Source organism: Thalassophryne amazonica, chromosome 1, assembly GCF_902500255.1.
Source record: "Thalassophryne amazonica chromosome 1, fThaAma1.1, whole genome shotgun sequence".
Lineage (NCBI taxonomy): Eukaryota > Metazoa > Chordata > Actinopteri > Batrachoidiformes > Batrachoididae > Thalassophryne > Thalassophryne amazonica.
In genome coordinates this window covers 95,682,157-95,709,097 of record NC_047103.1, presented here as the reverse complement: position 1 = coordinate 95,709,097, position 26,941 = coordinate 95,682,157, and the positions used below count along the sequence as shown (strand labels likewise).

At 42.3% G+C, this 26,941-nt stretch overlaps 1 protein-coding gene across 1 annotated transcript in view; it reads right to left on the bottom strand.

Moving 5' to 3' along the window:
• Window positions 1–11,285: 11,285 nt before the first annotated feature.
• LOC117512736 (C-C chemokine receptor type 3-like) overlaps window positions 11,286–26,941 on the bottom strand; it is a 51,694-nt gene continuing 36,038 nt past the window's right edge. Inside the window, exon 3 of the mRNA XM_034172925.1 lies at window positions 11,286–12,840. Coding sequence (XP_034028816.1) covers window positions 11,988–12,840 — 853 coding nt within the window. The 3' untranslated portion in view covers window positions 11,286–11,987. The remainder of the gene's footprint in view (window positions 12,841–26,941) is intronic.

Sequence of the window (26,941 nt, the reverse complement as noted above, 5' to 3'; positions counted from 1 at the left end):
GATATTTTGGGATGATGAAATCATTTTTCAAGATGATAATGCATCTTGCCATAGAGCAAAAACTGTGAAAACATTCCTTGCAAAAAGACACATAGGGTCAATGTCATGGCCTGCAAATAGTCCGGATCTTAATCCAATTGAAAATCTTTGGTGGAAGTTGAAGAAAATGGTCCATGACAAGGCTCCAACCTGCAAAGCTGATCTGGCAACAGCAATCAGAGAAAGCTGGAGCCAGATTGATGAAGAGTACTGTTTGTCACTCATTAAGTCCATGCCTCAGAGACTGCAAGCTGTTATAAAAGCCAGAGGTGGTGCAACAAAATACTAGTGATGTGTTGGAGCGTTCTTTTGTTTTTCATGATTCCATAATTTTTTCCTCAGAATTGAGTGATTCCATATTTTTTTCCCTCTGCTTGGTCTAAAAAAGTAACCGTTACTGACTGCCACAATTTTTTTTCCTAAATTGTTATAGTGTTTCTTAAAGCCAGAAAGTTGCCATTTGAATTTGTGTCATGTCTGTGATCTGCTTTTTTTCTACAAAATTAAACAACTGAATGAACATCCTCCGAGGCTGGTGATTCCATAATTTTTGGCAGGGGTTGTAGTACATACTCAGTACGCCCTGCGCCATTACGCACAGCGATCAGTGAAAGCAGGAGCACACGGAAAGCCTCTGATGACAATCTCATTTGCTCAAACAAAGAGTGTGTAACTATCAGGATTGCTCCACTAGTTTGCATGTGAATGTTACTGAATAACTCTGTTGCTTTCTCTGCATAAAGCACTGTTTACCATATCAATGGACAACAAAATGCATAGACCATTTTGTATATATTGTTCAAAATGTGCATTTGTGTTTACTGTTTGAACCTTATTGTTGTACAGTTTTTCACACAAGACCTCAAATTACCTTTATAAAGTCTCAAAACAGTTGTTTATTATAGTTTGCTGTGTGTTTTGAATAAATGTGTGGAAAATTATTTTTCGCTTTATTTTTTCCTTGCTTATTTTTGATTGTAAACCTTTATTACACTTATAAAACACAACAAAAACATATATATTCTGAAAGCACAGGTTGTCCTGAAAAAAGAGACATAAAACGTGATTGTGGGATGCAGGGAGAGCTGTTAAGAGCAATAATAAAACATTTATGCCAGGTGAGTGAACTGTCCAAAAAAATGGCCTCGGACCCCAGAGGGTTAAACTAACATGAACCACAATAACAACAATTAAAACCACAAAACCTCGAAGTCCCATGGTGGATTGCAGCACAACATCCATTGTTTACTGGTTGTGAATTTTGTGAATTTTGAATTGTGAATTTTTCCAAAAATATTAGTTCCATCAAAGCAAAAAAAGGAAAGTTCTCCGCGCTTCTGCCAAGCACAAAATCTGGTGCAACCAGGTATACACAGACTATATATAGCTGGTGCAACACAGAAATAAGTGCAAAAAAAATTATTAAGGTGCCAAAAACATAGAAAAGACTAACGTTTCAATATAACATCTTCCTCAGAGTCCTTGAAAGACACGGATGGTGCAGTGCAGCCTTAAATACTAACAAGGGCCAGGTGTCATGCGTAAAAGGGCGTTCCCATCCATCAATCAAGGCAGCTGCACTCAGTTCATAGTTAGAGACACACCATCCCAATTAAAAACAAACATAAAATATCAGTACCCCAGAAAAAAGACTATAAATATCAAAGAAAGCAAATTAAATTCAGTTCCTCATTTAAACCGAACGACCCCCCCCCATGCTTAGCCTGTTTGTAATGTCTTGCCATGACATAGTTTAAATTCTGGGTATGGATTGCTGTTTTATGTTCAGCTATCTGTAATTTGAATTGACATTTTGTTTGGCCTATATAGGCCAATCCACAAGAACATTTTAAAAGGTATACTACATGTGTAGTGTTACAGTGAATAAGTAACCCCTAAATGTGTTCACATTATTGTGTTCTGGAGGCTTCTCTTTGACAGCCTTCAGCTGGGACAGCTCTGTATTTATGGCATCTTATATGAACCATTAAATGCATTGAAAAGATGTCTTTGTGTAAACCACATTTCAACAACCAGAGAAATTGCTATTTAGAAAAATATCACCACAGTAATCTGCATCACCTCTTTTTAAAGCTCTGTCTTAAGTTGTAGTTTGACAACACAATAATGCAATCACACAGCACATACATTCTGAGCATGTCTTAGTGAAATCAGACTGCTATTCACTGTATTGAGGTTTCAAATCTCACAAAATCTCAGCGAGGTTGCCGCTCTGCGAGATGTCAACAACACTGAGAAATGCAATGGTCTGATAATGTTGCACACTGACAACAACATCAACGTCGCAATGTAAAACTCTTTGTATATTGTTCCTAAAACTCTCATGAATCTAATATGTGGATTTTTAGGCGCTGTTATTTTGCTTGTTTTATGTAAACATGTGAGAATCTCAAGTGATTACACCGTTATTTATAATGGGAATTGCTGTGAGGCGCGATCGCTTCCTGGTTATGTCATTCTGGGTAGAAAGTGAAGTTTGCTTTCTTAAGATGGAATCAGTTATTCAGTGAAATCACCTGGTGGAGTCAGTGGCTGCAAAGAAAACCTGCACCCCCTTGGTCCTTTCTGGAACAAGTTGCCCACCCCTGCATTAGGGTGTATATGCTATTTTTATCATGCTCAAAATTTCTGCAGTTGGACTGCAGCTGTATTTCCTGTGTTACATCATAGGAAACTCATAGTGGGCCACACTGGTGCGTGTGCACACACATACACGGGCACAGTTGCACTTGCGAAACAGGAGCAGCCACAGTAAAATTATATTAATGCACTCAGCTGTGGCCAAAGTCCCCCAGATTTCCATAAAGACTTTGTGTGAGGAGATCCGTGTTTCTATTGATGAAACTCCATATAAGAGCAGCTGTAAGAATGATTAAAAAAATTAAGCATTGAGGCTTTAAAGCAGAGGTCTTCAACTCATTCCAGAAAGGGCCGAGAGAATGCAAGTTTCCTTTGCCACCACCCACTCCACCAGGTGATTTCACTGATTAACTGATTCTATCTGCTCACAATGATGTTAATCAATGGTGGCAAAGGAAACCTGCAACCTCTCGGCCCTTTCTGGAATGAGTTGAAGCCCTCTACTTTAAAAGATCTGACTTCCAGGGTGTGCACAGTGTGCAGTTTTGGTGTAGCCACAGATGACCAAAATGCAAATTCTAATTCATTTTGAAGATTGATTAATGTGTGCGCATGAAGTAAATATGAATATGATTTTCAAAAATGCTTGCAGCTGAGTCACTGAAAAATGTGATGTCTTGGCTCACATGATGCATCTCTTTCTCTGAGCAGACAAAATTTTTTACGTGCTCAATAAATTTATGTCTTTGCTATTATACACAAACACCCACTAATAGCCTCTCAAACTGTGTAATTGGTTATCTCAAGTCTCTGTGAACACTTGGCAATTTTGCACAGCACAGACACATCTTGTGTACATGTATTTATCCAATGCAGCAAATTGCATCTTTTGTGCACACAACAGAATTTTTCTCTCTGCATCAGTGAGAATCTCTACAACACTGTACACAATGTACACCTCCTATTAGTCCTCCACTGTGTGGCTAAAGTTGCACAACATAGTGTGTGTTTTGCGGTGATATGCACTCCATCTGAAGTACATTTCTGCATTACGTGGATAAAGTTCTGTGATATGTTGATAAGGCAGGAACATACATTATCACTGTTGTGAGTGGCCAACTTTAAGCTTCAAACTTAACCTGCTCACTTAACCTGCTCTGAAACAGCCTATGTTCTGAGTTTGAACTATTGGCTATAAAAAGCACTTGTCTTTAATGGAGTTCCACTGAATTGTATGCTGGTGTATTCCAAGTCTAGGATATAACTGCATTATGCAGTATAAAGTTCCCTGTGCTAATAGCACTCAGCCATAACAATAGCTACGTTTACATGGACACTTTATTTCTGATCTGATTGAATTCTATCCAATTGGTGGATCAGATTGTCCTGTTTACATGAACGTGCCCTAAAGTGATCCACTTGCTGTGTGTGTTTACATGCACCATGATTACGATCCAATTCAGTCAGTGGAGCAATCCCATAATGCTTTGCGTTGTGACGCCTGCCATTTGTGACATACGCAAATGAGTTGTACCCGGAAGCCACCCGTATAAACAATGGATTTGTTTTCTGGAGTAATTAAGATTACTGTTATTCTTTGCGCGTTTTTTTGAAACTGCAGCATCAGAGGAACATGCTTCTTCTTCAGGACTTGTTCAGAAAGAGACGAGCGCGGCGAAATGTGTTTTTACGTGATGTAGCACGGAGCACGGTTAGTAAAGCGGTAATGAAAACACCGACGGATTAAACAGCTGATTTACAAGCCAAATGAAAATGAAGCCTTGGAGATCAGACGGAGCTTTGAGGAAACGCATGATATCACTCAAATAACTGACGGGACACATGCAGGTAGGTTATTTCTGAACGTCGGTCGTTTGCATTGACCCACAATCAATAACATCACAGCTGCCACTTTAATGACTTCTGCTAACTTTTTTCTGTGGCTTTTATGTAGAGCCCACTATGAAATCTCACTAAACTTATTTTAAACAATGAACTTTTTCAAAATATGACAATAAAGCAGTTTCATGAATAAATGAAACAAACCTTGTGAGGTGTTTTTACATTTCCTACTTTACTCAAACAAGTTGTTTGCTTTTAGATTTTGGAGCATCGGTTGCAAAATGTCTGGAGAAGCCCAAGATTCCAATGTTTTGTGCCATTCAGACCTTTTTGAGAGCTCATCAACTGCCAAAGGTGCCTTTCAAACTTTTAAGAGAAAAAAAAAGTCATATCCACTGCACCCTGTGCTTTTTTCCCTGATTTATTCTTAAGGATATAATTACTCTTTAAACAAAAATTTAAAAAAACATAACCATTTTCTGTTTTAGGGTGTGAAAAACACTGACGGACTGAGGGAGAAGACTACACATCATTACGAATACAAATCAGTGGTGACCCTGCAGATCCACTCCTCGACTGGTTGCTGAAAGGCTTCATAAATTCTACACATATGACCCCAGAGGAGAAATCTGTTAATGTGAACTCAGCTCACTCTGTGTGACAGTAGAAAACACTTTAAGGATTTTGAAGTCGAGGTGGAGGGGGCTACTGAAGAGATTTTCACTTCACCTTTACACCAGTTGTGATAACAACCTGCTTTGCACATCATAATTTGTCAAAATGAGAGGAACAACGCAAGCAACAACTGGTTGGAGAAAGCTGGTCACTTTGATGGCATCTTTCCTCAGCCTGGACCACAAGTCTGGATGCAGAGCCGTTCCGGCGCGAGCAGGACAACAATGGCATTGAAGGAGTACATGTTCAATCACGTCCCTCTCTGAAATGGTCATCTCCATTAACAAAATAACAATTTAAAAAAATGACACATATATAAAATTAAAAACCTGGCAGGACCACAACAATCTGGTTAAAAATAAAATAGGGCTAAAAACTTTTATTCACTTACATCAAAGCTTGGCATTACTTCTTAGACTGGCGTTACAGTGAAGTCAGATCATAAAACCAAACCCTAAAGGTGGCTCTTTGTCAGCAAAATAAGAGAAACTAAACATCAGGGCCAGTTTCTTATGTTCAGTTTCTACATGTTGTGTAGGCTGTAGTCAAAGTTTCCACTGTTATTTTGATTATTCTGAGTGTGCAGATGTGGCAGGTAGCAACTTGGGTCGGGTGGTCAGGTGGCTCGCTGTGATTCGTGATGAAATAGTGGACTTAGTAGAGGACCTAGCTGAGATGCGTGCACATCATTTAGGAGAGATTAACTCACCTGTTCCAGACTAATATGACCCCAATGAACAACTTGAGATATGTGCCAAAATCTCTGTCCAGGACAAACAGCCCAAAAATGCCCACGCCCTTTTTCATCCCATGTGTTACTTCATATACAGCTGTATTTTCTAAACAGCAGCAGCAAGAGATTTTCAAAGGTGTTGAAAATGACCAGTACATCTTTGGGAGGGCCAAAGAAAACTGTAAAATTTGTATTTTGATATTTTAAGAGAAAATGGCTAAAATAAGTGGGTCAACGTATTACCACACATCCAAAGAAAATTAACATTTTCCAAATAGGCAATTTTTATTTTCAGTCCTACTGTTATCAATGGAATATGCATTTAAAGTGGAAAATACAAAACAAACCCTCTATCTTTGGCAGACAGCAGTATCTAGAGGCCTTAAATGCTTTACAGATTATCAGCAACATCCACAACAGAAAGTTTAAGATACTAAATATGTGGTGATTCCAGACTGTACGGGGTCTGTGAGAAAAGTATCCGACCTTTTTATTTTATGCAAAAAATATATGGATTTGATTCATATGTTTTTACGTCAGCCAAGCTTGAACCTTCGTGCGCATGCGTGAGTTTTTCCACGCCTGTTGGTTGTGTCATTCGCCTGTGGGCAGGCTTTGAGTGAGCACTTGTCCAAAAATAGAAATTTTACACTCTTCTATGACCCTTCTAAACATGTACTGGTCATTCTCAGCATATTGAGTACCTTGGAAAATCTACAGCTGCTGCAGTTTAGAAAATCCAGTTGTATTTGAAGTAACACTCGAGACGAGTGGTAGTTTTCAGGCTGTTACATGCTTGTCTCAGCTAGGTCCGAGACTAACTTTGTTCATGTAAATGTAGAGCTGATGAGTAGGACTGAGAAAGGAGAGCCTGAAGACCATCACACAGTTGCCCTATAATGCTTTCAGTTGAGCGGGTACTTTCTTGGAAAGAAGTCTCTCTTCTCTTTCCAGATTCCTCTCATGCTGCTGTTGCATGTTGTCCAGGAAAGATCTCTGCTGGGCTGATCGATCACCCAGGAGCTTGGCATAACCAGATGATGGCTTTCATTCTAGAAAGAATGTATAATTTCAGTTAGCAAAGAAAAAAAATGTTCCTCATGTTTTTCTCTTTGTGGATCTCTCAGTCATGTATTATACCAAAGAATCATCCTGCTTCTGTATTCAAATGTTGTAACTCGTCCACACGGCTTTTGACTTCACAAAGCTCAAAACAGGAAAACAAAATTGAAATGAAAATATGTTTGTGTCTCAACTGTCTAAAGGATATTAACTGTCATATTCTGCTGGAACTTTCTAATATTATAATTTCTAAAAAATAAAGCACTCCAAATAAATAAATAAATATGCAATGACTTTGAACGTTATTTTTTGAACAAACTCTACAGGAACTGTCAAGAACTCACTGTGGTCTTAGTTTGCAGCATATTACTCTTAAAAAAAAAGCTCACTTTTTTGTCTGGAGCCTCCTCTGTGTGGTCTTCAGGTTGTGGAGATCTGCTGTCATCAGTCTCCTCCGACGTGCTGTTTACATCATCATCATCATCATCTGTATATATGAGAGCAGAAATTAACGTGATGCACTAAAGTGAATGAGGATAAAGAGTGTTGGTTAACTCGATGATCAGACTGTGTTCATGCACTTTACTCCAAGAATAAACTTATGGGATAACTTAACATGAATCCCAAAGACTTGAACTAAAGCCACACATTTGGCTCAAAGTACGTCTCGTAAAAAAATAAAAAAAAGGAACGTTGAGTTAGAGTGATTTTATCAGGATTTACCTCCAGGCTTTCCGGTGTCTCGAGTGAACTTTTCTCCGGTGGAAAACCGACTTCTACTCCAGTGTGCTCCTTGGAGAGGGTCGTCCTCCGATTATTATCCATTAATTCATAATAAGTGAAGCTGGTTGGAGCTGTGCCACTCCTACTCGTTTATCTTCTCCTTGTAGAAAGCACTCGTTGCTTCCCAGCAGTTTTTAATTTGCTCTACTGACCTGCTGACTCCGGACACAAGAAGTCTGTGCTGCCAACTTACGTCTGTCAAGCTTTTCCACTTATTGTAAATTCTTTTAAAACGTTGAGGAGTGTTGGCTCTTGTAAAGTCCAGCTGTGTTTTTTCCGTCACCATTTCCGCGAACACAGAGCAGGAAGCGTCACGTGGTGATGTGACGTAACAAACATGCGCAATAAGGCTCCTCACAGGCGGACAATCCGACGTGCCGTTTACATGGAACGCGATCAGGTTAAAAACAGGGTTACACCACCTCCTCTAACCCGATTGTAATTTCGATCGGATTGGGCTATTCTAATCAGATGGAGCTGTTTACATGGCGTGATTTTGATCTGATTGTTCAATCAGATTACTTTTGGTCCATGTAACCGCAGCTACTGATCAATTGATATTTCAGAGAATTGCATTTCCATGAAAATGAGGCCAAAATAGGTTGCTATTCGCATAAAGAAGAATAATTAAGGTCTAAAGAGGCCCTCAGGCCCATCCGGAGGTAAGCTGGAACCTGTCTGTCTGTGGTTTTCATAGCATGAAGCAGATGAGAATTACAATTCTGTTGACAGCTAGTCCATCACAGGTACGTCTCCACCCAAGGGCAGTGCCCACTGATAACTAGGTGGGCTGAGAAAATATAGATGAAGTTTCTTGTTCAAGGACACAGACAGGTACATTGACTGGGTGACGAACCCAGGATGACAAACTCCTTACTCTACTGAACTACCTTCACAAGTGGGCAACTATTAAGAGGTTGCTAGGTCACTATTAAAAAGTAAAACACATGAATTGCAAATTGCACAGGTTATTTTATTTATTCTTATACAGTAGTGTTCAGAATAATAGTAGTGCTATGTGACTAAAAAGATTAATCCAGGTTTTGAGAATATTTCTTATTGTTACATGGAAACAAGGTACCAGTAGATTCAGTAGATTCTCACAAATCAAAAGACCAAGCATTCATGATATGCACACTCTTAAGGCTATGAAATTGGGCTATTAGTAAAACAAAGTAGAAAAGGGGGTGTTCACAATAATAGTAGTGTGGCATTCAGTCAGTGAGTTTGTTAATTTTGTGGAACAAACGGGTGTGAATCAGGTGTCCCCTATTTAAGGATGAAGCCAGCACCTGTTGAACATGCTTTTCTCTTTGAAAGCCTGAGGAAAATGGGACGTTCAAGACATTCTTCAGAAGAACAGCATAGTTTGATTAAAAAGTTGATTGGAGAGGGGAAAACGTATATGCAGGTGCAAAAAATTATAGGCTGTTCATCTACAATGATCTCCAATACTTTAAAGTGGAAAAAAAAACCAGAGATGTGTGGAAGAAAATGGAAAACAACCATCAAAATGGATAGAAGAATAACCAGAATGGAAAAGGCTCACCCATTGATCAGCTCCAGGATGATCAAAGACAGTCTGGAGTTACCTGTAAGTGCTGTGACAGTTAGAAGATGCCTGTGTGAAGCTAATTTATTTGCAAGAATCCCCTGCAAAGTCCCTCTGTTAAATAAAAGACGTGCAGAAGAGGTTACAATTTGCCAAAGAACACATCAACTGGCCTAAAGAGAAATGGAAGAATATTTTGTGGACTGATGAGAGTAAAATTGTTCTTTTTGGGTCCAAGGGCCACAGACAGTTTGTGAGACAACCCCCAAACTCTGAATTCAAGCCACAGTTCACAGTGAAGACAGTGAAGCATGGTGGTGCAAGCATCATGACATGTTCATATTTCTCCTACTATGGTGTTGGGCCTATATATCGCATACCAGGTATCATGGATCAGTTTGGATATGTCAAAATACTTGAAGAGGTCATGTTGTCTTATGCTGAAGAGGACATGCCCTTGAAATGGGTGTTTCAACAAGACAATGACCCCAAGCACACTAGTAAACAAACAAAATCTTGGTTCCAAACCAAAAAATGAATGCCTTGCAGATGTGAAGAAATCATGAAAAACTGTGGTTATACAACTAAATACTAGTTTAGTTATTCACAGGATTTCTAAAAAAGCAGTTTGAACATAATAGTTTTGAGTTTGTAGCCTCAACAGAAGATGCTACTGTTGTTATTGTGAACACCCCCTTTTCTACTTTTTTTTTACTAATAGCCCAATTTCATAGCCTTAAGAGTGTGCATATCATGAATACTTGAATCTACTGGTACCTTGTTTCCCATGTAACTATAAGAAATATACTCAAAACCTGGATTAATCTTTTTAGTCACATAGCACTACTATTATTCTGAACACTATTGTAAATATCCACCTCTTCATTTCATGGTATTTATTTATTTGACACATTAAGCAAAAGTTCTGTTTACAATTTAACAGAAAACTCCATTCTACATTCACTGATTAAAAAATGAAGAGTACACTTGTGTGGCATATTTTAAAGGCAATTTTAGATTAAACAATGAACAGAAAGTCTTTCAAATGAAGATGTGCTTGCAGCATAATTTACCATGGTGAGACAGTCAGCTTTAACACGAGCAACATTTGATTCTTTGAAAAACATGGTCCTTCCTCCTAGAAAGGCAGTTTCACCAGTCAACAAACATCTGTAAATATCCAGAAAGATACTATGATGTGGACATCTGCATTAAAATGGACTTTAATAACTGTCAACCTACACAAAACATGTGGATGTTAGGGCTGATTTGATGTTCCACACTACTTTCTGCAGGAAAATGACTTGAAATTACCAAGTCAACATACTGTTTGTACAGTTGTGCTCAAACGTTTACATACCCTGGCAGATGTTTTTGGTTTATTGACCACTTTTTAGAGAATATGAATGATAACACTTTTTTTTCCTTTTAACTCATGGTTAGTGGCTGTGTGAAGCCATTTAGCATCAACCAACTGTGTTTAGTCTGTTCATCTCATAATGACAACAAAAACTACCCAAATTAACCTGTTCAAAAGTTTACATACCCCTGTTCTTAATACTGTGTATTACCCCTTTTAATATAAATGACAGCTTGGAGTCTTTTGTGGTGGTTGTGGATGAGGCTCTCTGATGGTAAAGCTGCCACTGAATATGTCTTGGACTTTATTTACATCAGTTATGAAGAAATACAAACAGTATGGCACTCTATGGTAAATGTGCATGAAGTAGACAATTCTCAAATCTGAGTGACTGTGCAAGAAGGAGAAGAGTGAGGAAAGCCACCAAGACACGCAGACAACCCAGAAGAAGTTATAGGCTTCTGTGGCTGTGATTGAAGAAATTGTGCATAGTGCAAGTTTTGCATTTTGTATCACAGGTTAAACATTTTCTTAAAAAGAAGACCTGAATGTTTAGCTATAAATTACCAGAAGGTACATCTGAGATGCAGGCCTAGATTTGATCTGTTTTGGTGAAAGAATATCCTTCTCTGCGCTACTCCACTATGAAGCTAAGAGTAACAAATGGCTTCACCCAACCAATAACCATGAGTGTGTTGTCATTCATATTCTCTAAGAAATGTCCAAAACAAAAATTCTGCCAGGGTATGCAAATGTTTGAGCACAGCTGTATACGTTTAGCACTTCTCCTGGGTAAGTATGAACACGGATGAGGCATATCAACAGACAGATTTTGTCAAAAAGTAGTTTGTCAAAATAATAGTTTTGCAGACGGTGATTCACATTCTCATACAAGTATTTGATAACTATCCACATAGTTCAAACATGGGGGCACACACACACACACACAAAAAATTGTACATTTTTCATAAAATGCCCATTTTCTGTGGATCCCAGAAAAATACAAATGCATAGCAGTTTGTTCTGCCTTTGTAATATTTTTCATGCACCAAAACAAAATACCAAAAGACAATTTGGGAGTCTGAAAAGTTTCAAACGAAAATCAGAAAGTAGTTATGCAATCCCACATATGAATGAACTGCATTATTAAGATGGAGTTGTGCATAGGAAAAAAAATAGTAGCTTTTATCTTGCTATGGTCATGTTAAAATCCTCATATTTCATTGCTCTCCTGTTTGACCTCTTTACATTATCATTCTTGAACAAAAACATCCTCAAAATACTTGAAAAAAGTTACTATGTTGAAAATAACAGTATTGAGGAAATGCAAAGGTCTTTGATTAATATACTGGACTTGTTGCCATTTTTGTAGTAGTTGACCTGGTTGTGTGACTGACAGTAACAAAGCTTGTTAATCCTGGGAAGTGTTTCACCAGGAGTAATCGAAAGTAGTTCTGGAACTTTTTCCCAACAAATGTATAAAAGATGGGACTGATGCAAAAGTAAACATAGGCAATGGTACGAGTGACTTGAAGAGCATAACCCATTCTCTGTACTTTGTCACAGGTAGAGACATTGTCATATGTCAGTAGTACAATGTTGAACGGGGTCCAGCAAGCAAAAAACAACAGCACAATGATGAATACCAGCCTGACAGTCTTAAACTTGGTGGCTATCTTGGATAATACAACAGCAATGGTGATTCTGATGTAGCAGTACAAGATAATGGCTAAAGGAAAGAGAAAGAAAATGAAAAGCTGAAGATAAAATCCAGCTGATCTCAAATGGGATGCATTAATAGAGTCAATGTTGTAATATTCATCGCAGAACACTGTATTGCCTAAAAAAGTGAATGGCCTATAGAGAATCATCGGTTTGATGCAGGCTAACAGACTGACTAACCACACCACTGCACAGGAAACTATTGCATAGCTACGTCTCCGTACTTGTGATGCTGCTAAAGGGTACACTACTGCAACATGTCGGTCAAAGGTCAAAAGAGTGAGGAACAGAACAGAACTGTAGAAACCCAGGAAATAGACACTGCCTACAATCTTGCACATGGTTGTGCCAAAGATCCAGTTGGAGAGCTGCTGGTAGACTCCCCAGAAAGGGAGGCTGCTCGTGAAGATCAATGAAGAAAGCACCAGGTTCAGCAGGAAGATGTTGGTCACGGAGGTCAGCTTCTGAAATCTGGAAGAGATGCATTTGTTTCGGTCATGAAAATGTGCACACTCAAGCATTTGTGACTGTAGTACTTCACATATTGTTAGTAGGAATGAGCGAGCACACCACTATCTGTATCAGTATCTGTATCTGTTCAATCATCTAAATTATCTGTATCAGTATCTGTACTCATAGTGGGCAGGGCCTATATCGGAAGTGGGCATGGTTTAATCCAAAATGGGTGGGGCTTAAATCAGTACATTATTTTAAGCCTGAAATTGATGTGGATTGATCAGAAGTTGCTATATTTATTGTTTATTTGAAAACTATTTACAGAACAGCCTCAAAATTGAGATTCAAATCAATGTTTTTGATCACAAAAGTAAGAGAACTATCTACAAAACCAGGTTTTTTTTTATGTCCACCACGTAAGTTAAGTGTGAGTGAGTCACTGGTCAGCAGTCAGCGGACACGGCTCCTTGTCTGGAACGGCGAACAGCAGCTCCAGTCTGCAGAGTACCAAACAGGACAAATTAAAAAAATAAATAAAGAGAAAAAGAACACAGCATGAAACCTCACTATGTCGGCAGAATGCAGCAGGAAAATGCAGAATGCACCTCCAATGCTGTACGTGCCACCAGAAGTCTGGGTGGAAGGCAAGGGGGTGGGCGTGTCAGGAGGGCAGCTGTGGTCCTCTCCCCCGTCTCACCCTCTGTCCCTTTTTTCTGTGATTATATATTTCACTTTATTTTATTTTTACCCTATTTATTAATTTCATTCCCTTATATTATTTATGATTGTGTTATTTATGTATTTAATCAGTTATTTTAGTTATGTATTTTGTGTGTAAATATGTATTTATTGTTTTATTTTATTAATTTTTCCTCCCTCTCTCTGTTCTCTTTGTTTTAATTTAACACGTGTTCACTCTGTCAGTGTCAGCTGAGAGTGAGTCGCTGGCTGGCGGTCAGCTGACACGCCCCTTGTATGTATTTATTTATTTTTCCTCTCTGTTTCTGTCAAGTGATTCATAACTTATGTGGCGGAAGTGACATTAGCCTCGCATGGTCAGCGCCGTGCATGCTGAGACATGGCTGGGGGTGATCGAAAGGTGATCTTGTATGTTTTTAATTTTCACCATGTCATGAGAGCCTGCTAACACATGTATCATGGTGGCATGCTGAGAGGTGATGTTCTTCATGGCACGATATGTGTTCTCCAGCTGTGACTTGCTCTGGACAGACCGGTGGGCGTGTTTCACCGGGGAGCTGCTGCAGCTAACTGCTGCAGCTGATCGCTGTGTCATTGCTAGTCACAGCTGGAGAACACATATCATGCCATGAGAACCATCACCTCTCAACACCACCACAATGTGTCAGCAAGCTCTCATAATATGGTAAAAAATAAAAACACATATCACCTTTGAAACCTGTTAGCTGCACCTCACACACCTCACAGCACACCATCAGCCAGGCTGATCATGAGAGCAGGAAGCTAACAAGGCAAATGTCACATCCACCATGTGAGGTATAGTATACATGGCAAGATGTCCTTCGGCACGCCGCGCACCAATTGGGCAGTGAGAGCTGGACGCGCAGAGCCGGCTGATCATGTCAGTTCTTGAGTCCTTATTTACGTCCGTGGGCATGGTTCATGAACATAAAGGAACAGAAGGATGATAATTCTTGTATTCTCTGCTCTTTATAACAGGAATGAAATATTTTAAGACAAAAGGAAATCTATTTGTTTTGTCATTTCCAACACAGACTATCTATCTATCTATCTATCTATCTATCTATCTATCTATCTATCTATCTATCTATCTATCTATCTATCTATCTATCTATCTATCTATCTATCTATCTATCTATCTATCTATCTATCTATCTATCTATCTATCTATCTATCTATCTATCTATCTATCTATCTATCTATCTATCTATCTATCTATCTATCTATCTATCCCCAATTCCAGTAAAGTTGGGACGTTGTGCAAAATGCAAATAAAAACAGAATACAATGATTTGCAAATCCTCTTCAACCTATATTCAATTGAATACACCAGAAAGACAAGATATTTAATGTTCAAATTGATAAACTTTGTTTTGTGCAAATATTTGATCATTTTGAAATGGATGCCTGCAACACGTTTCAAAAAAGCTGGGACAGTGGTATGTTTATCACTGTGTTACATCACCTTTCTTTCTAAGCCTTCATAACAACAGCTCTTGGGAGACATATGAATACACGGATTTGACAATGATGGATTACATTGTGGATTTAAAAAACTGCATTCACCACTACTTCAAGGCCTGCTGCTCAGACATGGCTTCCCTGGATCACAGAGACAACACCAACCCATGTAAATGTAAGAAGAAGGACTCCTCTCCAGACACAGAAGATCTCCAAAGAACGGAGGTGGAGGTAAGTATGCTCCATTCCATCAACACTAAACTGGATTCACTTATGGCGATGCACACAGAAATTAAAGACATTCAGGTAAGCCACTGCTTCACATATGAAAAAAATAGATTGGCTGGAGTCTGAAAATAAATCACTTAAAGTTTCAGTGGATGTATTGGGGGAGGTGATGGTCTGGGGGAGGTAATGGTCTAGTGGTTAATGTGTTGGGCTTGAGAACAGAAGATCCTCAGTTCAAATCCCAGCCTGACTGGAAAATCACTAAGGGTCTTTGGGCAAGGTCTTTAATCCCCTATTGTTCCCGGTGTGTCGTGAGCGCCTTGTATGGCAGCACCCTAACATTGGGGTGAATGTGAGACATCATTTGTAAAGTGCTTTGAGCATCTGATGCAGGTGGAAATGCACTATATAAATACAGTCCATTTAGCATTTATTATCTAAAAACAGACATGTTAGCCAAAGAAAACAAGAAGACAACTGAAATGATAGTGGATCAGTCTAGGAGCACATGTGACAACTTAATTTTCTCAGGGATACCAGAAAACCCCACCTCAGAAGATCTAGAAGCCCTCTTAAAAGACTTCATGGTCTCCAAACTCAAACTTCCTTTCACTATTAACAGCTAATTCTGCAGTCATTGGAGGAGATTTTAATGGAGCTTTAAACCTGTCTTTACATCATTCCAGTACTCCAACAATGGCAAGACTTTTTTCATTCTGCTAGAGCTATAAAGAAGTATATGGATGACTTTGGTCTGGTTGGTAGGTGGAGAATCAGAAACACATTAATGAAGGAATATGCATTTTTATTTCCAGTACATCACTCTTTCTCTAGAATATACTTATTTCTCACTAGCAATTCTATATCTACTCCAGAAATGAATTCTAAAATTTATTCTATCAGTATCAGTGATCATGCTCCTGTGTCACTTTCCATACAAATAGAATCCACTCTTAAATTGTCTCACTCATGGCACTGTAACACCTCACTTTTAAAGGACTCTGAATTTGATAAAATCATAAGGAGAGAGTGGGCAGAATTTATAGAAAGAAATGATTCTCTGAGTATTTCTCCTTCTTTATTTTGGGAAACAGAAAAAGTAGTAATTAGAGGAAAAAATGATTTCATATTAGACTTATTAAATAAAAGGAACAAAAACTGAAAAAAAAATTAACAAATAAATATGCTGCACAGGCAAATGATCAAACTTTGACCAAATTAAATACAAAATACAAAATTTCAACTTGATAACATTATATAAAAACAGAATTCCTATCCAGCGACTCTAATATGAAAGTTTCAAACAAATGAATAAATTAATCAGGCAAATTACTGGCAAATCAATTACAATGCAGTAAACAAAAATCACAAAAACATCTATTAGGGATTCAGCCGAAAATTGTATGCAGTCACCACAGGAAATCAATCAGACATTTAATAATTACTATAGTAATCTGTACTCATTAGATAATACACCTAAGCAAATATCCAGGCATTCCTCAACAATCTAAAGTTACCTCATTTATCTAAAGAACATACAGATACATTAGACACACCTGTAACTATCACAGAACTATATGTGGCTTTGAATAAAATGCCAAATGGCAGGGCTCTGGGTCCAGATGGTTTTCCTGCTGGATTCCTGGACCCGTATGCACAAAGCAGCCTAAGGCTAAAAATAACTCCTAGTGACATTGTTCAAAGAAGAATCTTAGAATTCCTCAAATTCCTAGACATTTCTCAGAACTTTCCGTTGGTAAAGGCCCTCTCACACCTTGATGATTTAGCCAGCGTATGCCAATCGTATTAAAAAATGCTGTCCAAGTCCAATAAGTTAAGGGTAAGTTTTTTATAAGTTAAGAGCACATTGAAACCAGCCCAGTCTCACTTTTTTTTTCGTGCTCCTGTCACAAAATGAGTCAAATTTTCTTGACAGGGTTTTATTTAAATCACTATTACTAACCCTAATACTACACCCAACCCTAACCTTAACCATAACTTAACCCTACTCCTTCCCCCCACCCTAACCATAACCACCCCGACCCCCCGCTTCACTTTTAATCTCGTGCAGCCATCACGGAATGAATTAGAATGAATTTGCGCTGTCATGACGAAAATGGGGCACTTTCGTCACAATATCATGAACCAATAGATTAATGTATATTTCGTGCTGCTGAATCACGACTTGCCATGAGACCAGGTTTGTTGAAACATGCTGAAGCTCACTGATGTACGTCCTAATAAACTGAGCTCCTCAAAAAATTTTGGGCATGCTGAAAATTTTCAATGCATGCCAGCATGTGACTCATATGTCCAGCACATGTGGGACATAAGTTGTAGGTAAGTTATGGGATTGTTGGCACAAACCTGCGGTCCTCCTGTGGATCGACTGTTTCATTCAAACACGGAGTATCTGACATGTTCATTTCAGTCCAATTCTCCATCACAGATGGACATGAATCCACATAAAGCTCCTGATTTTTGAAAATGACATCTGAAAATGCTTTAATTCGTGGCTGGAAATGTAGCACTTTAAAGCAAGTCCCTCTGTTTTTTTTTTTGTTTTTTTTTTGCTGCAGATGTGTTTCTCAGAGGATACCCATGTTGCACTCTGAACACACAGAAGTGCTGTGATGATTTAAGCTTTTAAAGCACCATCGCTGTGGTGCGATCATCGGATGACCTGATCAATTAATGTGGTCATGTAGTGTGGTCATGCCTGATTAATGTGGTGTTTAAACATTTAAAGCACGGGTCACCACACCAACAGATCACACAGCGCTTTATTCAGATGTCACCTGATAGCGGTCGACTGGCGCTTTAAAAGTTTAAATCATTGCAGCGTTTCATTATTCAGGTCTGTGATGACCTGATCAGATCCGCTGATCAGGAAGCAGTTGGCGCTTAAAGAGACTTCATTCATTCATGGCAGTGTTAAGCCCTGTTTACACATAGACGGTTTTGTCGGTGGGTAGTACGTAGACTGAAGTTCGCTGTAGTTCCGGCTGTTTTCGCGGTGGAAAGGGGTGGAGCATTTCGCCAGCGTTTTGACCGCTGTGCTATCCGCAAATAGGCGGATAAAACGCTGCTAAATCCGCCGAATAAAGCGGCGTTTTGACGCCGTAGCATCTGCCACACATCAGGCAACGGGGGTTAATACCCAGTTCTATCCTTTACAATCGCAGGTTAAGACGCGCGTGAGAATGGCGGTGTTCTGCTGCCGCCGATAATGCCCTGTGTACCGCTGGTTAATACCCAGATTTTTATCCAGGCAAATCCTGCGTTACTCCAGGATCATTTGCATATAGGCACCGCCCCCAGAGTATAATAGGCTGAAGCAACAGGAATACATGCCTCTGTCACTGCAGGGGGAGGGAGATCATCCTCAGCCTTTTCTTCTCCTTCCTTTCCCCCTCCTCAACGTGTTGCTCCATCTCCACCACAGGCCTCCCCTCTGCTTCTGAACCAGACCTCTTGGTTTCCTTCTTCTTTAAGTCCTTGCCACTGCCAACTTTCTTTTAGGAGGCATACTGGAGCTTCTCTGCAAAAATATCTGGAGCTGGCCATAAGTGAGAGGCCTGCATGCAGCGCGCTAGCATTTTTATACTGACCGCCGCCTATCGACTGTTTGGAACGCCATTTTAACTGGGAGGTGGCGTTTACGGCGTACTGTCTGCTAGCGCCGCCGTTTTGTCTGCCTCTGTCGCCGGTTAAAACGCTGTTGTGTATGCCGATGTGGGCTCTATCTCCATTTTATACGCCGTTGATTAGGGATACAACACCGGCTGCCGAATAATGGCAGTGTAAACTGCAGCACTACAGGAAGGGACAGGATGAAACGGCGATTAAAAAGTATCAAACGCCGTTGTTCGCGTTGTCTCTGTCATCACGCAAATTCTCCGGGAGCGCTCCCGGAATTATTCGACATGTTGAATAATTTTTTAGACGATTCCCGGTGAAGCCGGAACTAAGCCACGCCCCCTAGCACCGGCGTTAACAATGGCGTTTGATCCCTAAGACGGCCCAGAGGAGCCAAAAACTCTTTCGGACGCTTCCGGGAGCTCTTACCTTCTATGTGTAAACGGGGCTTTAACCACAGCCAGTCGACTCATAAGCATTCTGTACACAATGAAAATGATCCACCAAGATAAAAAAAAATGAAAATAAAAATAAAATAATGTTAAAATACTCTGTTTCTGACCCACACCACATGGTGCCATACTGACCCAAACAACTGGGTGGAAACGGGGATGTCGGCATACACTGGACAATCGTCAGTGTGACAGATGCATTAATTTATTAGACCTACAACAGCGTGTGCCAGTGTTTTTAATACAGCGGGCATATGCAGGCTAAATCATCAAGGTGTGACAGGGCCTTGAGATGAAAGTTGTCTGCAAAGCACCTGAGGCCTTAAGAGAGCTCCTAAGGTGCCAAACTGGTAGGAGTAGTCATGAGGATTTAATGAAGCCTAACCCCTCGCTCACACTGTCTCCGGTGTTACCGTTGTGGGGTACGGATGCGGGACCTGTAGAGAATCCAAGTCAAAAAAAAAAAGATATAAGCCTCTCTCAGTGGTCACAGAGGTCTGCGACTGCAGTTACCGAAACCCTGCGGCGCTGCGGATTTTTCCACAAAGAAGTCTATCCTTGCAGGCTGCCAGAGGGCTCCGCATCAAAACAGAAAGCGTAGTCTCTGGACCTGTTGCCGGTGTTGGCCGCAGCTCCGCACAGCAGACAGAGGGGCGGTGTGAGTACCCTGCTGTGGCGCTTACCGAGCCCACAGACTCAGTAAATAGGCAGTGAGAGCGAGGCCTAAGAGTGTCTTAAGCAGGCAAGCTGGTGGAAAACACACAGAGGAAGCAAAGATATTCTCCATATGTACAATGATCGTGAGTTAGTAACATCCCACCAGCTTGATCTACGTAATTATTTTATATTAATTTACAACCCCAATTCCAATGAAGTTGGGATGTTTTGTAAAATGTAAATAAAAATAGAATACAATGATTTGCAAATTCTCTTCAACCTATATCCAATTGAATACACCACAAAACAAGATATTTAATGTTCAAACTGATAAACTTTATTGTTTTTGTGCAAATATTTGCACATTTTGAAATGGATGCCTTATCACGTTTCAAAAAAGCTGGAACAGTGGCATGTTTACCATTGTGTTACATCACCTTTCCTTTTAACAACACTCAATAATTGTTTGGGAACTAAGGACACTCATGATTGGGTATAAAAGGAGCATCCCCAAAAGTCTCAGCTGTTCACAAGCAATGTTGGGGCAAGGATCACCACTTTGTGAACAACTGCATGAAAAAATAGTCCAACAGTTTAAGAACAATGTTTCTCAATGTTCAATTGCAAGGAATTTAGGGATTCTATCATCTACAGTCCATAATATAATCAGAAAATTCAGAGAATCTGGAAAACTTTCTACACGTAAGCGACAAGGCTGAAAACCAACATTGAATGCCCGTGACCTACGATCACTCGGGCAGCACTGCATTAAAAACTGACATCATTGTGTAAAGGATCTTACCACGTGGGCTCAGGAACACTTCAGAATACCACTGTCAGTTAACACAGTTCATCGCTACATCTACAAGTTCAAGTTAAAACTCTACCATGCAAAGCAAAAGCCATACGTCAACAACATACAGAAACACCGCCGCCTTCTTTGGGTCCGAGCTCATTTGAAATGGACAGATGCAAAGTGGAAAAGTGTGCTGTGGTCTGATGAGTCCACATTTCAAATTGTTTTTGGAAATCATGGACGTCGTGTCCTCTGGACAAAAGAGGAAAAAGTCCATCTAGATTGTTACCAGCGCAAAGTTCAAAAGCCAGCATCTGTGATTGTATGGGGGTGTGTTAGTGCCCATAGCATGGACAACTTACACATCTGTGATGGCACCATCAATGCTGAAAGGTACATCCAGGATTTGGAGCAACACATGCTGCCAACCAAGCAATGTCTTTTTCAGGGACGTTCCTGCTTATTTCAGTAAGACAATGCCAAGCCACATTCTGTACATGTTACAACAGCATGGCTTCGTAGTGAAAGAGTGTGGGTACTAGACTGGCCTGCCTGCAGTCCAGACCTGTCACCCATTGAAAATGTGTGGCGCATTATGAAACGCAAAATACAACAACGGAGACCCCGGACTGTTGAATAACTGAAGTCGTACTTTAAGCAATAATGGGAAAGAATCTACAAAGCTTCAACAATTAGCGTCCTCAGTTCCCAAACGCTTACTGAGTGTTGTTAGAAGGAAAAGTGATGTAACACAGTGGTAAACATACCACTGTCCCAGCTTTTTTTAAACGTGTTGCAGACATCCATTTAAAAATGAGCAAATTGTTGTGTGGGCCGCTGAAGAGGAGGTACTGCTGGCCCACCACCACAAGATGGCGCCCTGCTTGAAGTGCGGGCTTCAAGCACGAGAGGGCGTCGGCTTTGCTGGAGGTGACAGCTGTCAACAATCAACACAAGCTGTCACCCATCATCACCACTACAAAGACCGGACTGCAACTCCACCTCCTCGCCGAGAAATCAACTACCATTCAGGTAATTTCTCTGCTGCCTGACACTGTGTGTGTTTAACCTGAACTTCTATTTGCAGCCGTTTTCCTGGAGTGTTTCCTTATCTGGAGGATTGGCGTTTGGTGTGACAGCGACGGCTTCACCTCACACCCCAACTCAGATAAGTGGTTGACCAGGAGCTGCACGAGTGTGTGTGATTGGAGGTGGAGGTTTTCCCTCCTATACTTAAGACAGACTGTGGATTACTGAGTGTGCGAACTCACACTCATCTGGACTGTCTTTGTTCTCTGCCAGCAGTACCGGGTCTGACTGCTGAAGACAGCGGCCACCTGGGGCGCAAGGCTTGGCGGCTCCGGTGTTCTTCAGCTCCGTTGGTGGTGGAAGCTGTGTGGGGATCCAGCTCTTCTCTCTCCAGGCATCTTCTATCGTCGAGCCTGCCCACACGTCACCTGGTGTATGATTGACAGTCACCATATTGTTATTGTCTGTACGTTGTTGTGCGATTCACAACATTAAATTGTTACTTTTTGGCTTATCCATTGTCCGTTCATTAACGCCCCCTGTTGTGGGTCCGTGTCACGTCACTTTCACAACAGGATTTCTCGGCCAGCGTCATGGATCCCGAGGGGCGTCAACCATCACTTGAACAGCCAATGGGAGAGCGAGGTGCACAGGCAGGAGGCGTGTTGGGTGAGCTGCAGCACATCTTAACCGCCTTCGCCGCTCGGTTGGACTTAGTTACCGAGCAGACCAGTGTTCTCAATCGCAGGATAGAGGCTCTCACCGCCCAGGTGGAAGCGCGTGCTCAGGGCGCTGCTGCAGCACCTCCTCCTGCTGACCGTGTGCCAGAAACAGACATTCCGCTGGTCGTTCAACGACCCCCCCCACCTTCCCCTGAAGCATACATAAGCCCTCCGGAGCCGTACGGAGGCTGTGTGGAGACGTGCACGGACTTCTTGATGCAGTGCTCGCTCGTCTTTTCACAGCGTCCCGTCATGTACGCGGCAGACGCCAGCCGGGTGGCTTACGTTATAAATTTGCTTCGAGGAGAGGCACGCGCCTGGGCTATGGCACTTTGGGAGCAGAATTCATGGCTCCTAACGGTTTATACTGAGTTTGTGAGGGAGTTCAGACAGGTGTTCGATCACCCTCATAGAGGCGAGACCGCTTCAAGCGTGCTGCTGTCGATACGGCAGGGGCGTCGGAGCGCAGCTAAGTATGCAGTCGACTTCCGCATTGCGGCAGCGCGAGCCGGCTGGAATGCTGTTGCGCTCCGCGCCGCCTTTGTAAACGGACTGTCTCTGGTTCTTAAGGAGCACCTGGTGGCGAAGGACGAGCCGCGGGATTTAGACGGGCTTATCGACCTGGTTATACGGTTAGACAACTGATTAACAGAACACCGATGGGAGCGAGACGAAGGGCGTGGTCAGGCACAAGCCGTCCCTCTTCCTCCCGGGTCTGAAAGGGAGCCGACTTCCCCACGCTCCACTGCCAGGGCTCTCCACGTGACAACAGCTCCCCCTGCTGACGTTGCTATGGAAACGAGCAGGGCCAAAAAACGATCAGATCAGAGACAAAGGAGGCTGATCCGTGGAGAGTGTTTTCTCTGCAGCTCTACTGAGCACACACAGAGAGAATGCCCCAAACGATAAAAACAGCAGCACTCGTCCTTAGAGACTGGGCTAAGGGTGGGTCACAAAACCCATGCGGGGAGACCCCGTAAATCTGCACGAATCCCAGTCACGATCCTGAGTGAGGATTTAACCCTTCACGCCCCAGCACTGGTGGACACGGGGTCGGAGGGAAATCTGCTGGATAGCAGATGGGCAAAGGAGGTTGGGCTCCCTCTAGTGGCCTTACCGTCACCATTGTCGGTGCGGACACTAGATGGCACCCTTCTTCCACTAATCACACACCAGACTCGAAAAACCTGCCACCGGGAGTGTTTAGGATCCTCGGTTCCACCCGGTGTGACAGCTAAGGAGGAGGTTTTAGTCCCCCCCAATCTGGCGGCGGTGCCAGCCGAGTACCACGACCTTGCTGACGTCTTCAGCAAGGATCTGGCACTCACGCTGCCCCCGCACCGTCAGTACGATTGTGCCATTGATTTGATACCGGGCGCTGAGTACCCGTCCAGCAGGCAGTACAACCTCTCACGTCCGGAACGCGAATCAATGGAGACCTACATCCGGGACTCGTTAGCTGCCGGGTTGATCCGGAACTCCACCTCCCCGATGGGTGCTGGTTTCTTTTTTGTGGGCAAGAAGGACGGCGGACTCCGTCCATGCATTGATTACAGAGGGCTGAACGAGATCACGGTTCGCAACCGATACCCGTTACCTCTGTTGGATTCAGTGTTCACGCCCCTGCATGGAGCCCAAATTTTTACAAAATTGGATCTTAGGAATGCTTATCACCTGGTTCGGATCCGGGAGGGAGACGAGTGGAAGACGGCATTTAACACCCCCGTTAGGTCACTTTGAGTACCTGGTCATGCCGTTCGGCCTCACCAATGCGCCCGCGACGTTCCAAGCATTGGTTAATGACGTCTTGCGGGACTTCCTGCATCGGTTTGTCTTCGTATATCTAGACGATATACTCATCTTTTCTCCGGATCCTGAGACCCATGTTAAGCATGTACGTCAGGTCCTACAGCGGTTATTGGAGAACCAGCTGTTTGTGAAGGGCGAGAAGTGGGAGTTCCACCGCACTTCTTTGTCCTTCTTGGGGTTCATAATCTCCTCCAACTCCGTCGCCCCTGATCCGGCCAAGGTTGCGGCGGTGAGAGATTGGCCCCAACCAACGAACCGTAGGAAACTACAACAGTTCCTCGGTTTTGCAAATTTCTACCGGAGGTTCATCAAGGGCTACAGTCAGGTAGTTAGCCCCCTGACAGCCCTGACCTCCACAAACGTCCCCTTCACCTGGTCGGATTGGTGCGAAGCCGCGTTTAGGGAGTTGAAACGCCGGTTCTCGACTGCACCGGTTCTGGTGCAGCCCGATCCCAAGCGCCAGTTTGTTGTTGAAGTGGATGCCTCTGACTCAGGTATAGGAGCCGTGCTATCCCAGAGCGGGGAGTCCGACAAGGTTCTCCATCCATGTGCCTATCAGTTATTTTAGTTATGTATTTTGTGTGTAAATATGTATTTATTGTTTTATTTTATTAATTTTTCCTCCCTCTCTCTGTTCTCTTTGTTTTAATTTAACACGTGTTCACTCTGTCAGTGTCAGCTGAGAGTGAGTCGCTGGCTGGCGGTCAGCTGACACGCCCCTTGTATGTATTTATTTATTTTTCCTCTCTGTTTCTGTCAAGTGATTCATAACTTATGTGGCGGAAGTGACATTAGCCTCGCATGGTCAGCGCCGTGCATGCTGAGACATGGCTGGGGGTGATCGAAAGGTGATCTTGGTGGTCATGCCTGATTAATGTGGTGTTTAAACATTTAAAGCACGGGTCACCACACCAACAGATCACACAGCGCTTTATTCAGATGTCACCTGATAGCGGTCGACTGGCGCTTTAAAAGTTTAAATCATTGCAGCGTTTCATTATTCAGGTCTGTGATGACCTGATCAGATCCGCTGATCAGGAAGCAGTTGGCGCTTAAAGAGACTTCATTCATTCATGGCAGTGTTAAGCCCTGTTTACACATAGACGGTTTTGTCGGTGGGTAGTACGTAGACTGAAGTTCGCTGTAGTTCCGGCTGTTTTCGCGGTGGAAAGGGGTGGAGCATTTCGCCAGCGTTTTGACCGCTGTGCTATCCGCAAATAGGCGGATAAAACGCTGCTAAATCCGCCGAATAAAGCGGCGTTTTGACGCCGTAGCATCTGCCACACATCAGGCAACGGGGGTTAATACCCAGTTCTATCCTTTACAATCGCAGGTTAAGACGCGCGTGAGAATGGCGGTGTTCTGCTGCCGCCGATAATGCCCTGTGTACCGCTGGTTAATATCCAGATTTTTATCCAGGCAAATCCTGCGTTACTCCAGGATCATTTGCATATAGGCACCGCCCCCAGAGTATAATAGGCTGAAGCAACAGGAATACATGCCTCTGTCACTGCAGGGGGAGGGAGATCATCCTCAGCCTTTTCTTCTCCTTCCTTTCCCCCTCCTCAACGTGTTGCTCCATCTCCACCACAGGCCTCCCCTCTGCTTCTGAACAGACCTCTTGGTTTCCTTCTTCTTTAAGTCCTTGCCACTGCCAACTTTCTTTTAGGAGGCATACTGGAGCTTCTCTGCAAAAATATCTGGAGCTGGCCATAAGTGAGAGGCCTGCATGCAGCGCGCTAGCATTTTTATACTGACCGCCGCCTATCGACTGTTTGGAACGCCATTTTAACTGGGAGGTGGCGTTTACGGCGTACTGTCCGCTAGCGCCGCCGTTTTGTCTGCCTCTGTCGCCGGTTAAAACGCTGTTGTGTATGCCGATGTGGGCTCTATCTCCATTTTATACGCCGTTGATTAGGGATACAACACCGGCTGCCGAATAATGGCAGTGTAAACTGCAGCACTACAGGAAGGGACAGGATGAAACGGCGATTAAAAAGTATCAAACGCCGTTGTTCGCGTTGTCTCTGTCATCACGCAAATTCTCCGGGAGCGCTCCCGGAATTATTCGACATGTTGAATAATTTTTTAGACGATTCCCGGTGAAGCCGGAACTAAGCCACGCCCCCTAGCACCGGCGTTAACAATGGCGTTTGATCCCTAAGACGGCCCAGAGGAGCCAAAAACTCTTTCGGACGCTTCCGGGAGCTCTTACCTTCTATGTGTAAACGGGGCTTTAACCACAGCCAGTCGACTCATAAGCATTCTGTACACAATGAAAATGATCCACCAAGATAAAAAAAAATGAAAATAAAAAATAAAATAATGTTAAAATACTCTGTTTCTGACCCACACCACATGGTGCCATACTGACCCAAACAACTGGGTGGAAACGGGGATGTCGGCATACACTGGACAATCGTCAGTGTGACAGATGCATTAATTTATTAGACCTACAACAGCGTGTGCCAGTGTTTTTAATACAGCGGGCATATGCAGGCTAAATCATCAAGGTGTGACAGGGCCTTGAGATGAAAGTTGTCTGCAAAGCACCTGAGGCCTTAAGAGAGCTCCTAAGGTGCCAAACTGGTAGGAGTAGTCAT